Here is a 15,480-nt window from a genome sequence, read left to right on the forward strand (position 1 = left end):
TCACAACCACCACCATCGTCTAGTAATGGTTACCATTACTATCAAACCACCATCAATAACGAAGAAGCATTGCTGGAAAGAGCAGTCAAATCTCCCTCATATCACAACCCATCTAGCTTTAAAAAAAAAAAACACAGAGGGAAGAAGATGGTTAATGTAATTTCAAATGGCTTTAAAGAGAGAGGATGGATGTGTTTGGAAAGTCTTTGAGCGATCAAAGTTGACGTTGGTGCTAAACAACAGCAACGATATTATTTTGATAATCAACATCAACACTACAAGAACTACTGCTGCAACCACCATCACCATCACCACCACTACCACCACCAGCAACAACAATACTATTATTATATATCAAAGAAGAAGTAAAAAACAGAATCCGAAGAAAGTCGTAAACCACCAAAAGTATTCTTACCAGCTTATAACCACTACAAATACTACCATAAAAACCACCCCCATCATAACTAGTAACAACAATATTATACCCATGATAACTATTACCAACAATACTACTAATGTCACCATATAACTACTAACAATACTATCTACCTATCGTAACCACCATCAATGTTAGCGCCGTCATCACAACAAGCAATTATTACTACTATCTTCCGTATGAACAACTGATGTCGCCGCCAACAACACCACACGCGTCAGAATCATTAGACTTGGCAGAATAAAAGAACTTTGTTTTTATTTGGGCAGATACACGATTTTATCACACACGCACGCACACACACACACACACACATACATACACACGCACGCACACATTTAAAAAGAGAATAAAATATATCTGAATAAAGAACAAACAACGAAAACACTAACAATCAGAACAGCTATAATATGATAGTAATAATGATGATAATGATGATGATGATGATGATGATGATGATGGCAATCGTCATTTAAATATGTTGAAAATTTCAATTAATTTTATACTTGATGTAGAGTGGTGTTAATTAAAGAAATGAAAGACAATCTAGTTTCAACAATCACAAATGATTCGGATAAATAACACGGCACACGCACAAACACAACACGCGCTCACACGCACGCACACACAACATGCGCTCTCACTCACAGAGAGAGAGAGAGAGAGAGAGAAAGAGATGCAGTTTTCATTGGAAAAACCATCATCGTCATTGCTACTACAAATAAAGGACAGAAACGGAAGGTAAGGGGCGTTGGGGGAGATCTAGGTAGAGAGAAACGAAGACCGAGTTAATTAAATAATTAAATAAATAAAAGGAACGAGAGGAGTTCAAACTGGAAGGCGTGACATTTCCAACAGAACAAATTGATCCGACATGGAGCTCCGTTTAGCGGTAAATATTAAGAAAGAGTGGGGAAAGGGAAAAGAAAAGAAAATTTGGAATGAAGATTTAGAGAGCACTAATGGAGAAAACGTCTTTGATTTGAAGCAGTTGATTACATTTGAACAATTTAGTAAGGGAAATTTGGTTGTAGTATGTGAAGCGCCTTATTACTCCACTATTACATCGATATCTATCTATAGAGACCTTATACACATCTATACCCATATATATAGTAAATGAGCATGTGTACACACACACACACACACATATATATATATATATATTTATATATATATATATATATATGTATATATATATATATATATATATATATATATACATATATATATATATATATATATATATACACACACACACCATATATGTGTGTATATATAACGCGAGCATCTGCTAGTATCTATGTGTCGCATGTTGAGCTATGTTCAGGATAGATCAATGGAAATGCTCGTTGGTAGCCAGAGCAGATCTGACCACAAGACGAATGGCAAAGAGATAGAGAGATGAACGAATTAGCTAATAACATTTCCCCACATAAACGAACAACCACTGTTCAGTTTTTGAGTGTGTGTGTGTGTATGTCAGATGATACCTAATAGATCATATATATATGTATATATATTGAATTTCTTTTAATAAATATTTTGGAGAGACACTCTCTGATTCTAAACACCCTTTGGTGGTTCCTAAATGTCATAAACCAAACGAGTAAACAAGGTAGAAATAGAAACTAGAGCGCAGTCAGTGAACTCTAGACCAGGCAAATGGTTTTAAGGCGGATGTGTAAATAAATATGTATCAGATGGTTAGTTAGAGATCAGAGGCGGAGTGTTTATTAGGACATGATAGACTGAAGTCCTTTAGATGTGAAATGAAATAGAAATACGTAAACAAAACCATTTGTTCGTTACGCCTTTTATTTATATCCCTTCTTCCTTCTCTGATACTCGTGAGGGAACCTCTACGTGATCGTTTTATAAGGTAGAAATAGCAGCTGAATTTCTTTGAGCTGTACCCTACCGTCTTAAAAAAAATCGAACATATTGGACAATGTAGATCTAGATGTACGTAAAAACGAGGTAGTCACAGCTGAAATACCTTTGATCGTAGGTCTGCTCAATCAGAAATGATTTAGGGGTTAAACAACAACACTTCTAAAGCTTAGCATGTAGTAATTAGTTATGTCAAACATTATACCAGATCCTTCTCACTTGATAAAATAAATCAACTGCTCTCTCATATATGTGTACATACATTATAAATACATACATATATATATATATATAACATGTTTACATTCTCAGCATTACGATCTGGATAAGAAGGAATCAAGGATTTGTTTATTTATTTATTAAAAGGTCCATAACTGATCCAAAGGCTACAGTAATTACAACTACACGTTCAAGGAAATGAGGAAATAATTTGAACGAAACCAGTAAACGTGTCATATTATTCCTCCGAGAAAAGTTTAATTAGAGAAGAGACGAGTGGAAATAATAAACAATAATTTTTTATTTTTTAATATTCTGTTAGTCGTAGCATTATTAATAATAGTGATCGGGGTTAAATACTTATTGAGGTGATTGATAACCTGCTCGGAAAGTAGAAGGGGTTGATTGATAATCGAAATGGAAAGGTCCATAGGATAGAATAGAATAAATGTGGGCTAAATAAGAAGAGAAGTGGAAGGAAAATCGACATGAGTGAGTCTGTCTGTGTGACAATAGCAGCAAACACTACTACACACATCTTTTTTCCGTGTTGTAAAAGTAAAATGCCACTTACCGGAACCCGACGGACCTGGTGATACTGTAGCCGCTGCAGCCATTGCAAGCAGTTTCTCTTTTGTGTGAAAATCTCACGGATCAATCGATAGTCGGACAGTGGGAAAAAAAAGGCTCACAAAAACTGATAGGCGAGAGAATGAGGGGGGAGTGTGGTACGTATGAAAAGGGGGGACAAAAAAAGAAAAATAGTGGATGGAGGGGAAAAAATTGCAGTTCAATGGTTACTGCTGCTGTCACTACAGCTGCTGCTGCTGCTGTTGTTGTTGTTGTTGTTAACGATGTTGATGTTGTTTATGCTGCTGCTGCTGCTGCTGTTGGTGTCGTGCGAGACGAGGAAGAAGAAGAATCATGGCAGAACAAAGACGAGACTAGAACGAGATTTCGAGCGAGATGTTTGGTCGTCTCCCGTCGATATCTTCACACACGCTCGCCACTTGTTCTGTCAGCCAAACTGAAAGGTGGCAGATACAAACTCAAAATGTCACTTCGTCCGCCGCTCTAATATTTTTTACATTCCTGCCGGTTCCTCTCTCTCTTTCCATCTCTATTTTTTTATCGACCCCCTATAAACACTATACTTTGAGAGAAAATAACAAAAAAGAAGCATAATAATGAATTCGGGGTGAGTTTTCATACATTTTATTATTGTTTTCTTTCATAGTACAATATATATACACACATATATAAACATATTTGTATATATTTCTCTATGTATTTACTATATTTCTCTCTTTTATCCGTCTGTTGTTATTGTCTGCTACTGACACATTTTTGCAGCCTTCTGCTTTCTCTCTTTCCACTCCTATAACTTTCTTTTTCTTCTTCTTTTGCTTCTTCTTTTTCCGCTTGAAAAAAAAAAAGGGGATAACACAAGGACCTCAACAAAAATTCATAATACTCCATTCATTCGTTGTTGTTAATTTTGTCTTAGCGGTCTTGCAAATTGGAAACTAAAAATTGTGGGGGAAAGATGAAAAAGAAAGTACAGAAACAAGTATGTTGAATGAATGAAAAAAAAAAAGAAGATGCGGTTATTTCGTGTAAGTGACATGTGAATGTAGTAAATGGTCAGATGCGAGCGCTATTGTTACATGTTTCTTTATCTAATCGAATATCGTAGGTATTACAGCAGATTTTTATTGAATTTAATTAGTTTTTATTTAAACTTACAAGCAGTTTATAATTATTTGCTTTTTTTTTTCCTTCTCTCTCCGATTTAAAATATTAGAAGGGAGTGTTTTAGAAATCGCCGATGACTTATCCATCATCCAGCAAATCGGATTATTGTGCGAGTGTGTTGTTTGTTAGCTACTTCACTAGTGACTAGCTACACGTAGAACAAGGTATCGCTAAACATGAAATAAAAATTGAAATAACCAATTAAATAAATAAATCTGTCTTCGAGACTCTTGCCTTAGTTTTATTGTACTTTTCACACCCGAGACAATTTTGTTCCCCTTTTATCCTTGTCGAAGGATTCGTGTCGCTCTTAACATGAACCGCCGTTTCAGACACGATCGATTTCTTTGACTGGCTCTTAATTACTGAAGGTGGGCTGACTATTTAAATCCTCAGTCCTTCCTTCACCAATTACTTATCAAAGTAATTCATACCTCCAGTTAAGTTTTCGGTTTGGGGAACGGTTTTTTCTTTTTCGAGAAATATCCAAAATGCGGAGGAGACCCATTCCTTAAAGGAAAAAAAAAAATCTATTTACTCGTGTAACGTTGCTTTTCTCTTTCAGTTCTTTTATTTTGTTTGAATATAATCTGGGGGTAATAAGAAGAGACAGTGTTTGCTTAAGTCGAATTCATATGATTAATTGATAAGTAATAGTGTTCCACAGATTTTTTCATTTTTATCAGAACACATCAAGGTGTTCCTAGCAACGATGATCTCACACGTTTTGTTTTCTTTTAGTTCGTTTTTAGCTCTTTCCCACCCCCACTTCTTTTGTATGTCTCTATAAACGAAATACCAAACATTGTAATTGGAGCCACTTAGTATATATTTTGAGCTTATTCATTATGTATCACCACAACAATTGTCTCATTATTGATGACTGAAGATGCAGTAACGACCGTTGATTTGTTTGTAGATTGATTCATGAGTCAGCAGCCAATGTGTAACGGGAAGTGATTAAAACCTTTCTGTATGAGTTGGAACAGATTTGGTAGCCTATTGCATATCGATCTCAGAGCCTTAAAATTATTAATGGGGTTAATTATGTATATACGAGGGGCTAAAACTATGGGTTCGGAGTACCTTATAATTCTGAAGATTCGAGAAACTTCACCTGAAAAATTGATATTTTAGAATTTATATTCTGTTTTACTGGGAATAACTCCCCATGTTACATATATTAAAATTCTGTAGTATTATGCTTCATACACGATTGCTGATAGCTTTTGTTCATCTCACTGAAGATCCCTCTAAAAGGATACTAAAGTAAATGTGTGAATTCAAAAATAATAGAACCTTATTCCTAATTCTTATTGAAGTCTGTTGTTATTATTACTTAATTAACTAAAAAAAACTTAGTGTTTTGATTCAAGTTTCTATTCAAAATATTAACGATATCAGTTCTCCTTCCTCCACCCAAAAAGACCCCTTCCAGTTCTCTAATAAACCCATCATAATGTTTTGTTTTTTTTTTCAATTTTTACCTTATGCCAGTAAACGAAGTTTATGGTCAAGGATACCAATCAAATTATAGCCTCCAAATATGAAACATTCTTTTAACTATTAAGAAGCTTCTATTGATTCTAAATTTCAAAAGCAACTTCCAAATCTTTCTATTTACTAATTTAGAACACTACTTTCAGAAACTAAGCTAATTGGTTCTTTCTTCAGATCAAATTATCGGTCAGTGTAAGCTAATCAATAGTCTGATGCCAATCTTGGATGGAAGGTGGTAGGGTACAGGTTACATACACTATAAATGTATTTAGTCATTGAACCAACAAGCAGGAACTGCAGATATCCTAGCTATCCTCTATCTCATCACCCATCACTTTTTCTGACTTGGCTATGGTATTTGTTTTAGTCTTCAATCATTTTCATTCTCCGAATGTAAATGTCATCTATTTTGTGGTCAGGCTCATTTTCATCTAATGAGCTAATGACGAAGTGAGCCTCTACCTAGCTACATAATATGCTAGAAACAACAGTGAAATAACCCTCAAATCACACTCTCTTCTTAAAAGGGAGAAAAATGCAGCAGATAATGTAACCCCAGGTGTAAACTTAAGGAATGGCTTGGTATGAATGCCTTTAATCATAAGTCTGTTCATTCAGAGTTTTTAAACAACAATAGGTAACTTGACTACCACTTAGAAAGATTTTCCAACAACCTGTAGTTACCGATGAGAGTTTAGTGTTTCTGCTGAGAGAAGCTTAGTCTTTCTACATATACATGTGACTATGAGTGGATCCTCCTCCTCCTCTTCATCAAATGACCCTGTTATTAGGCTATCAGCTTGCTGTGTTATTAGTATATCAGTTTTGACAGTTCATAACACTGGTGCCTCACTTGTATAAGTATGGACTGTCAAAAACAGAGTTTCTATTTCCAGCAGAGACATTTTACTTTCAATGGTTCAGCCCATGTTGTTTGGTGTAGAGGAGAGCCATTGGTGTTACTGTTTAGCACCAAGACAGCTCTGATGTATAGATCTTGGTATTCGAAGGCATTCCAGCCATAACTATCTTGTTTTTTTTAGACATTCTGCATCCAGGAATACATTGTCTTTTCAAGACAGTAAGGTGTGATTGGAGGAAGATTTTGGCTATTATTTCTAACAGGCTAAACTGACTGTGGAAAGCAGAGGTGGGGAGTCTTTTTTAATGGTAAGGGTGGGCGAAAACATCAAGTGCAAATGAAAAGGATTTCCTGTTATTAGTACCAAGGCTGCCTCATTTGTCATAAGCGACAATTTGAGTTGCTGAGTAACTGCCCTGACTGTGCAGACATATGCTCAAAAGTGTACCATCAGTGGATAACTGATGAGTATTTTCTTAGCTGCTGTATTAAGTTCAAATTCTATGGAAGCCTGAATGTGGGATGATGCTCAACTATTTAATACTATGAAATCTTTGATAAACTCCAGCACATCTCTACTGCTGTATAAGGCCTCTCTGAAGCAGGCGACCTATACAAGAACCATTAGTGACTGACCCTTCTTGAGTAAAGGATTCTATGCAAGTACTTCTCAACAATTATACACACCTCAAATCCACCTTTTCTCACTAATGCACAAAATGATGATTTCTTTGTCTAATTTTGAGCATAGGCGTAGGAGTGGCTGTGTGGTAAGTAGCTTGCTTACAAACCACATGGTTCCGGGTTCAGTCCCACTGCGTGGCACCTTGGGCAAGTGTCTTCCACTATAGCCTCGGGCTGACCAAAGCCTTCTGAGTAGATTTGGTAGACGGAAACTGAAAGAAGCCCATCGTATATATATGTATGTTTGTGTGTGTGTGTGTTTGTCCCTCCCAACATCGCTTGACAACCGATGCTGGTGTGTTTATGTCCCTGTAACTTAGCGGTTTGGCAAAAGAGACCAATAGAATAAGTACTAGGCTTACAAAGAATATGTCCTTGGGCCGTGTGTGGTGTTTGTCCCTCCCAACATCGCTTGACAACCGGATGCTGGTGTGTTTTTATGTCCCTGTAACCTTAGCGGTTGGCAAAAGAGACCAATAGACTAAGTACTAGTAAGCTTACAAATAGATTATGTCCTTGGGGCCGATTTGCACAACTCAATTGTGGTGCTCGCATGGCCACAGTCAAATGACTGAAACAAGTAAAATAGTATACTGAGTCTTGCTTTGCCACAACTGAAGGTACAGGTTATCATCTTCAAAAACAAGACCCCTCATGGGATATTTCACCCTCCTCATCTCATGCAAGCAAATATTTTGAATGTCTTTTTTTTTTTTCTGTACAACTTATGGCTGATTGGAACTTGAAAACTTTTCAAATCATCTTGTGATTAAGTTTAATGCTTCTTGCAAAATCTTGTTTCAAATAGAAAACGAAAACAATCAATGAAACCCAATGTTTCGGACTACTTGCTGAGCTCAAGATCCTAAGTTCATATTATACTCTTTGAAATCCATGTTTTACTGAATGTTGCCTCCCTCCATCACCATACACAAATATGCACTTGTAAGATACATAACTCTTATTGAACCAATTTTCATAGTTTTCAGACCAAACCTCTAATCTACACTTCATCTGCACGATAGGCCTTTTATTGGAATCGCTTCCAAGCCCACACTTTACCTGTAGCTATACTTGCAAGAGGAGCATTAACTCATCATTATCATCAGACTCTGAGAGCTTGTGAATGTCATGGACGTAACATTTTCCTCTTGACCAAACCAATAATGCTCCCAGGTTTACTATCTAATCCTTTCTTTAGCAGAACTCGAGTCATTTGCAAGCATTTCAACCAAACTGGTTTCTTCCTGTTCACACTTTTCCAGCAGCTTGTAGATGGATTTTCTGGTTGGATGTCAACTGCATCAATCTTGCCAGTGCCTGAGAATGTTATTAATCATTGTCTCTCCTCTCCTTATTAACTTCAGTGATGGGAAAGGCATCTACCTATATATAATGGGGTTACCCCAAATAAAGACTACACCTTACCTATGCATGCATGGAGTAAGTCAATGAAGATTTGTTTTTTTGATGGAATTCTTCTGAAAATGGTTTGCTATTTTTTCTTCTGTTCTTTCACTATAGACATACTGCCAATGGATTTGGTTAGGTGTATCTCTCATCAAGCACACCCAATTTTTTTGTCGCATATTTAATTTTATTGGTCTTTATTTTATTAAATGACTAAATACTTGCACAGAATAATAAATATCACAAGGTATTTCTATTTGATACATAGATTTAATGGCAATCCCTTGTCAATACTGCAAAGCAAAGTAGTTGGTGATAAGAAGGGTTTGTAGTCATAAAAATTTGTTAAATTTACACAAAACGAAAGAGTTGTTTGGCTTTTCTTTGTAGTTTGTACCAGATGCCAAAGGACTGACAGGTGGTGATACAAAGAATGATAACAAATAACAAGATGTTGTGAGATCCATCTAACCCTTACTGGCATGGAAAAATAGATGTAAATGATGTACATGTGTGTGTTGAGTTTGTCTACCAGATTTTACTCAGAAGTTATTGAATAACATGAGATGATATAACACATCTGTCTAAGGTACTGCACAGAGGGATCAAACATGACACCTTGTGGTTTTGAAACAAACTTCTTAACCATAGAGCCGTGTTTGGAAGTTCTCTTTTGTAATTTCTGTTTCTAGACTGAAAACTTTTTCCTTCCTCATGAGTGAGTTAGTGGCCCTGAAATAAAAGCTGAGACATTGATTGTGGGAACAGAGCAGAACAAGAAGTTATTGATAATTAAGTGTTGGAATACAGCAGGACAAGATTGATAAGTGGGTTAAGGGCTATGATAGAGGAGAAAGCTATCCATAAGTGGATTTCATGGGGAGGGGACACAATGTTGGAGGAATGATAAATGTTGTAAGGTTTAGAATACTGCAAGAAAGTAAATAATGGAAGTTATCGAATATTGGTTTCAAATTTTGGCACAAGGCCAGCAAGTTCAGGGGAGGGGCTAAGTCGATTACATTGACCCCAGTGCTCAACTGGTACTTATTTTATTGATCCCGAAAGGACGAAAGGCAGAGTCGACCTCAGTGGAATTTGAACACAGAATGTAAAGATGTGTAAAGGCATTTTGCCTAGTGTGCTAATGATTCTGCCTTGAACTTATTTAATATTGATTTCTAATCCAGGCAGTTACTGTGAAGGAAGGTACAGTTGATTATATCATCTCACATTCATATTTGATTAGCATGTTTATATTTTATCAATTCCTGAGTGGTGAAAGGCAATGTTAGCCATGGCATTTATGACCTGGTAAAATGCTTTTGTTGTTGAATTGTGTTCAGTCACAAGTTTTGCAAAATTTTGCTAACTTCTTTGCCTTTTCATCAAGTTAGAACAAAAACAGCCTAGCATTGAAAGTAGAGGCTATCACATTGCACTGTCTGAAGCCACCTTTCTGACAGTTCTTTGCTTCAGCACTGGTACCAGTTCTTGTTCTTCAAGACAAAGACCTCCTTCTCAGAAGCTTCCACCTCCTCTTGGTTGATGAAGTTCCACAGGCTCAGAAAACGAGCCATGGATCGGAATGAGTAATAATCAAAGGGAGATATTTTTCAGCAATTCTAACTTGCATAAGCAGTGGTTAAGCGAGGGTTAGCTTCTGGAACCAAAATATTTGAAAAACTTTTGACTCTACATATAATTCTTCAACCCTGCTTGAGCAGAATTCTGTTACAGTGTTAGATGACTGAATATAGAATTCAACTGGTGTTTCTAGCCATTTTATATACTGTTTGAAAAGTCCTGCTGTTGTTATCATCTGTGCTCACTATGCTACTTGGGTTTTAGTGTACTCTGCTCAGTTGGTACCCCTGGACCCCATATAAATTTCTGTTGCATAATATAATTTGTATTTACCCTTGTAGATATATATACTCTCTTTTCTCTTTTACTCTTTTACTTGTTTCAGTCATTTGTCTGCGGCCATGCTGGAGCACCGCCTTTTAATCGAGCAAATCGACCCCGGAACTTATTCTTTTGTAAGCCCAGTACTTATTCTATCGGTCTCTTTTGCCGAACCGCTAAATAAGAGGGACATAAACACACCAGCATCGGTTGTCAAGCAATGCTAGGGGGACAAACACACACACGCACGCATATATATATGTACATATATACGACGGGCTTCTTTCAGTTTCCGTCTACCAAATCCACTCACAAGGCTTTGGTTGGCCCGAGGCTATAGTAGAAGACACTTACCCAAGGTGCCACGCAGTGGGACTGAACCTGGAACCATGTAGTTGGTAAACAAGCTACTTACCACACAGCCACTCCTACATGTATAAAGTTGATATATTTGTCTACGACTCAGCTTCAAATTATAACTATCAGAAACCGTATCCATTTCTTTGCTGAGCCTAGTTTCAGTCTCGTAACTTCTGGATTATGGGCCCAACATGCTTCCATTCACCACTCTGGGTAAGATGAGTTGTAATGGTCTGAGATGAGTTGAGGGACCATGTGTCCGTTTTCCATGCTGACTTAGGTAGGACAGCTTGACCGGAGGATGCCCCAGACTCCATTGTCTGTTCTAGCACGGTTTCTACGGTTGAATGCCCTTCTTACCGCCAACCACTTTACAGTGCATACTGGGTTCTCTGTTATGTGACACCTGTGCTTTTAACATGATGCCAGCATGAGTGCTTTTAATGTGGCACCAGTCCCAGTATCAATTCTGCTGTGGGGGGCAGGTCTTCTTGAGAATGGATGCTCTTCCTAACACCAACCACTTTATAGAATGTTCTGGGTGATAAGACAAAGCTAAAAAGTTCAACCCAGTCTTACATTGTCACTGCTTCAAATCCTTGCTTTTTCTATTCATTCACTCATTTAAAAAAAAAAATTATTGAAATAGATAGAGAAGGTTATATTTCATTTGTAATATAATCACAAAAAGATTAAGATACATTTAGCTGCTAAGTAGAACAGGTCAAGCAAATTTGTAGAATCGCCCTGTTGTACTGTACTCTTTTGTCCACTCATCTCTGTGGCTCTAACTGGCATTTTGGGGGTTTCATCTCCTCAGAGTTAATAAAGCACCAGACAAGTACTGGGGTTCATTATTTGCATTATTTACATTTGACGGATATTTGTCCTCATCTTGTTTGTTGTTAACACGTTTCGGCTGATATACCCTCCAGCCTTCATCAGGTGTCTTGGGGAAATTTGGAACCTGGGTTCTTATTCCTAAGATATTTTTCAGTGTTATTAATATTATTGTTATTGTTCAGGCCACTGCTTGGAATCGAACTCAGAATCTTGGGGTTAGTAGCCTGTGCTCTTAACCACTACGCCATATGCCCGTGGACATATGAACTAGGGTTGATGTAAGAAATTAATCGTTCCCTGCAAAATTGCTCATCTTGTACTTGAATTAGAAACAGTTATCTGTTATCATTTACTTGTTTCAGTCAGTAGACTGTGGCCATGCTGGGGCACCACCTTGTAGAGATTTTTTAGTTGAACATCTTGACCCTAGTGTTTTTTTTAAATCCTGGTACTTATTTTATCAGTCTCTTCTGCCAGACCTCTAAGTTATGGGGATGTAAACAAACCAACACCAGTTGTCAGTCAAGTGGTGGGAGGGGACAAATTCAGACACAACGACACACACACACATGTATATACACACACACATGCATGCATGTGCAATGGGCTTCTTTCAGTTTCCATCTACCAAATCCACTCACAAATCTTTGGTTGGCCAAGGCTATAATAGAAGACCCAAGGTGGCATACAGTGGGACTGAACCCATAACCATGTGTTTGGGAAACAAACTTATTACCACACAGCCACTCCTGTACCTATTATTATTTCTATTTGATTTGACATTTGGCAGAACAGTATTATTTGTCTCTCTTGTGTATGTAATAAATGTGTGTATACATGTATGTATATGTATGTGTGCACGTACATTTTGCATATATTTAAGTGAAGTCGCATTTGAATGTTAAGATGTTAAAGCTTAGGATAATAAATAGTCAGGTTTCTTTAGCTGAATCAGACATATATAATTAAGAGAGTTTATATTTCTGTCTCTATGTCTGTCTCAGAACATGTTCAAATACATGTCTAATAGATTTAAAGCGAATAACAAAAGGAAGAACTACATGAAACGGATCTTGTTAAAATTATATTCTGGTATACGCTAATGTTAGGTTTGTCTGTTTATGTGCATGTGTGCTTGTATGTATATGTGTGTGTTTTCCTTCCTTAAGAGCCTACTTAAAGAATTTGAGAAACAAAAAAAATATAAGGATATAATAATAATAATATAAGGCCAAAAATACAAATTTCAAACAGAAAATACTAATTATTACTTGAACCCTTTCATTTTATATATTATTTCCTCTTTTCTTTTTAATTAAATCTTGGGTTGGACCTAGTTTCATTTTGCTTAAGTAGCTTTAGTATTTTGTTACCATTTCCCGTCCAGTTAACTACATTAGTTCAAATAATATCAATCTTTTCCTTCATAAGTACCATTTGACATGTTTGATTCATGCAAATGGAACCATCACCCACACTTTCTGACACTACTGTACTTAAAACCTGGAAGAACTGAGACAATCATTTGCATTTATGCTTATATTAACATTTATCCTCCTTCTCATTATTTTTGCATTTGTTTTTCTGTGCTGACAAGAATGAACAGATTTCGTAATGTATTTTGTCACTTGTCATAGTCTTTTGTTTTCTAGCATACACAAATGCAGAGAAAACCCAGACATCTTTGTTACATTAGAGACATCAGAGACAAAACTAAACAGTCTCCTCTACTCTAGCACCTCCATTTACTTTTTTCCATTTTGGCATTTTCATTTTTCACAGCTGGATACCTTTCCTCTCCATAACTAACCACTTTACAACATGAACTGGATACATGTCATTATGTCACTGATACTAGAGATGTTGTCTCTGACAAAAGTCCCCCTGAGAGTCAATGAGACTGGGGTTGCAGAGAATGCATTATACCTTGGCCCAGAAATTTTCTGGGTTCTCAGAAAATATTTCTATATGTTGAACACTAAGCTAGAGTTCAAAGAAATGAAGAGCTCAGCATATAAAAGGGGGTAGTCCTTACAATTCCATGGAAATTTTAGGGGACTTTGCGGTTCTGAAAGTAGTCCTGTTCTACTTAGAAAAATTTCTCTTGGAGGTGCTAGGGAAGGGGACTTGGAAGAAACCCATACCCCTGATAAAATTCTTCTCAGATACTCTGGTACTACCCTAAATTGTCTCTGTTCGGTATCTGTGCTGATGTTAAAATATTTATGCTTATGTTATAACATTTGTGCTTGCATTATTAACATTTGAATGAAGATGATTGAAATTTATAAATTCCACTGGGATTGCTTTTATCTAAAGCTTAAATGTAAGCATCATGTTCAAACTCTCTCGTGTGTGCGCGTGAGCACACACACACACACACACACATTCGCACACTCTCTCTTCCCTCCCCACCTCTCTCTCTCTCACCATCTTCAATGTTTTACCATATTTTCATACTGGCATAAGCTGAAGAGGTTCATGTTACAGAATACCACCATTTGTTTCAAATGAAAAATTACTTTGTTTATTGAATTCTTTAATGCATTGTTATATTTAAACTGTATCTATGCAAATATACAAAGGATATATTAAAAAAAAAAAAAAGAAATCAAAGGTGTGAGTTGGAGTACTCACTACATGTGGTGAAAAGGAGTCTCTGTAATTATTTGCCCTGTTAAAAATTGCTGCCAGATTTCCTTTGAATTGCACCCTACCGTTCTGAAAGTGAGGGGAAGAAAACACATGTATCTAGAATATATATGTGATGGTTATATTATGCATTAAAAATATCCAGGATGACTATGGTATGAACATCTCTGATCATTGGCCTACTCAAAGATAGCTGACCTTGGGCTAAACAACATATGGAAATATTATCCATTCAATCCTGGACTAATCCTCAAAAAATGATTTTTCTTTTCAGAGCAAAATTTCAGTGAAAATTATTGGGTAGGTGCATAATTATTGCGGTTTTTTTTCAACAAATTTTATTCAACAAAAGCAGTAACAATATTTAACAAAAACACCATTAAATGACAGTCTGACAATCTGCCAAGCAAATGGGAAGCAGTAGTTGAAGTAGATGGTGAATATGCTCTGGAATAATCATTTAAAGATGGTTTTGTTACATGTTGTTATTGCTTTCGTTGAATAAAGTTTCTTGAAAAAAAGCTGCAATAATTATGCATCAACCCAATATATGAAATCCACTCACAAGTCTTTGGTTGGCCAAGGCTATAATAGAAGACCAAAGGTGGCATACAGTGGGACTGAACCCAGAACCATGTGTTTGGGAAACAAACTTATTACCACACAGCCACTCCTGGACTGTTGTGCCAACTGTCAAATCAAATAGAAATAATAATAGGTCCAGGAGTGGCTGTGTGGTAATAAGTTTGTTTCCCAAACACATGGTTCTGGGTCCAGTCCCACTGTATGCCACCTTTAGTCTTCTATTATAGCCTTGGCCAACCAAAGACTTGTGAGTGGATTTCATTGTTTTATTTGTATTTTTTTTTACATCTCTTTTCCATACTGGCATAAAATGGAGAGGCTAGTTTCAGTACGGTATCCCTCTTTACTTGTGGTGATTCTTTGTCATGTTTAT

At 36.6% G+C, this 15,480-nt stretch overlaps 2 protein-coding genes across 5 annotated transcripts in view; one reads left to right on the forward strand and one right to left on the reverse strand.

The window, feature by feature from the left end:
* The window catches only part of LOC115220540 (aryl hydrocarbon receptor nuclear translocator homolog), an 80,298-nt gene extending 76,855 nt beyond the window's left edge, over positions 1 to 3,443 (reverse strand). For all 4 annotated transcript variants that reach the window (XM_036509840.1, XM_029790684.2, XM_036509839.1 and 1 more), the window contains exon 1: positions 3,123 to 3,443. In XM_036509840.1, coding sequence (XP_036365733.1) covers positions 3,123 to 3,165 — 43 coding nt within the window. In that variant the 5' untranslated portion in view covers positions 3,166 to 3,443. The remainder of the gene's footprint in view (positions 1 to 3,122) is intronic.
* Positions 3,444 to 3,549: 106 nt separating this feature from the next.
* Positions 3,550 to 15,480, forward strand: part of LOC115220541 (homer protein homolog 2) — a 207,674-nt gene continuing 195,743 nt past the window's right edge. Inside the window, exon 1 of the mRNA XM_029790686.2 lies at positions 3,550 to 3,746. Within this exon, the coding sequence (XP_029646546.1) occupies positions 3,736 to 3,746 (11 nt within the window). The 5' untranslated portion in view covers positions 3,550 to 3,735. The remainder of the gene's footprint in view (positions 3,747 to 15,480) is intronic.

Source organism: Octopus sinensis, linkage group LG16, assembly GCF_006345805.1.
Source record: "Octopus sinensis linkage group LG16, ASM634580v1, whole genome shotgun sequence".
NCBI lineage: Eukaryota > Metazoa > Mollusca > Cephalopoda > Octopoda > Octopodidae > Octopus > Octopus sinensis.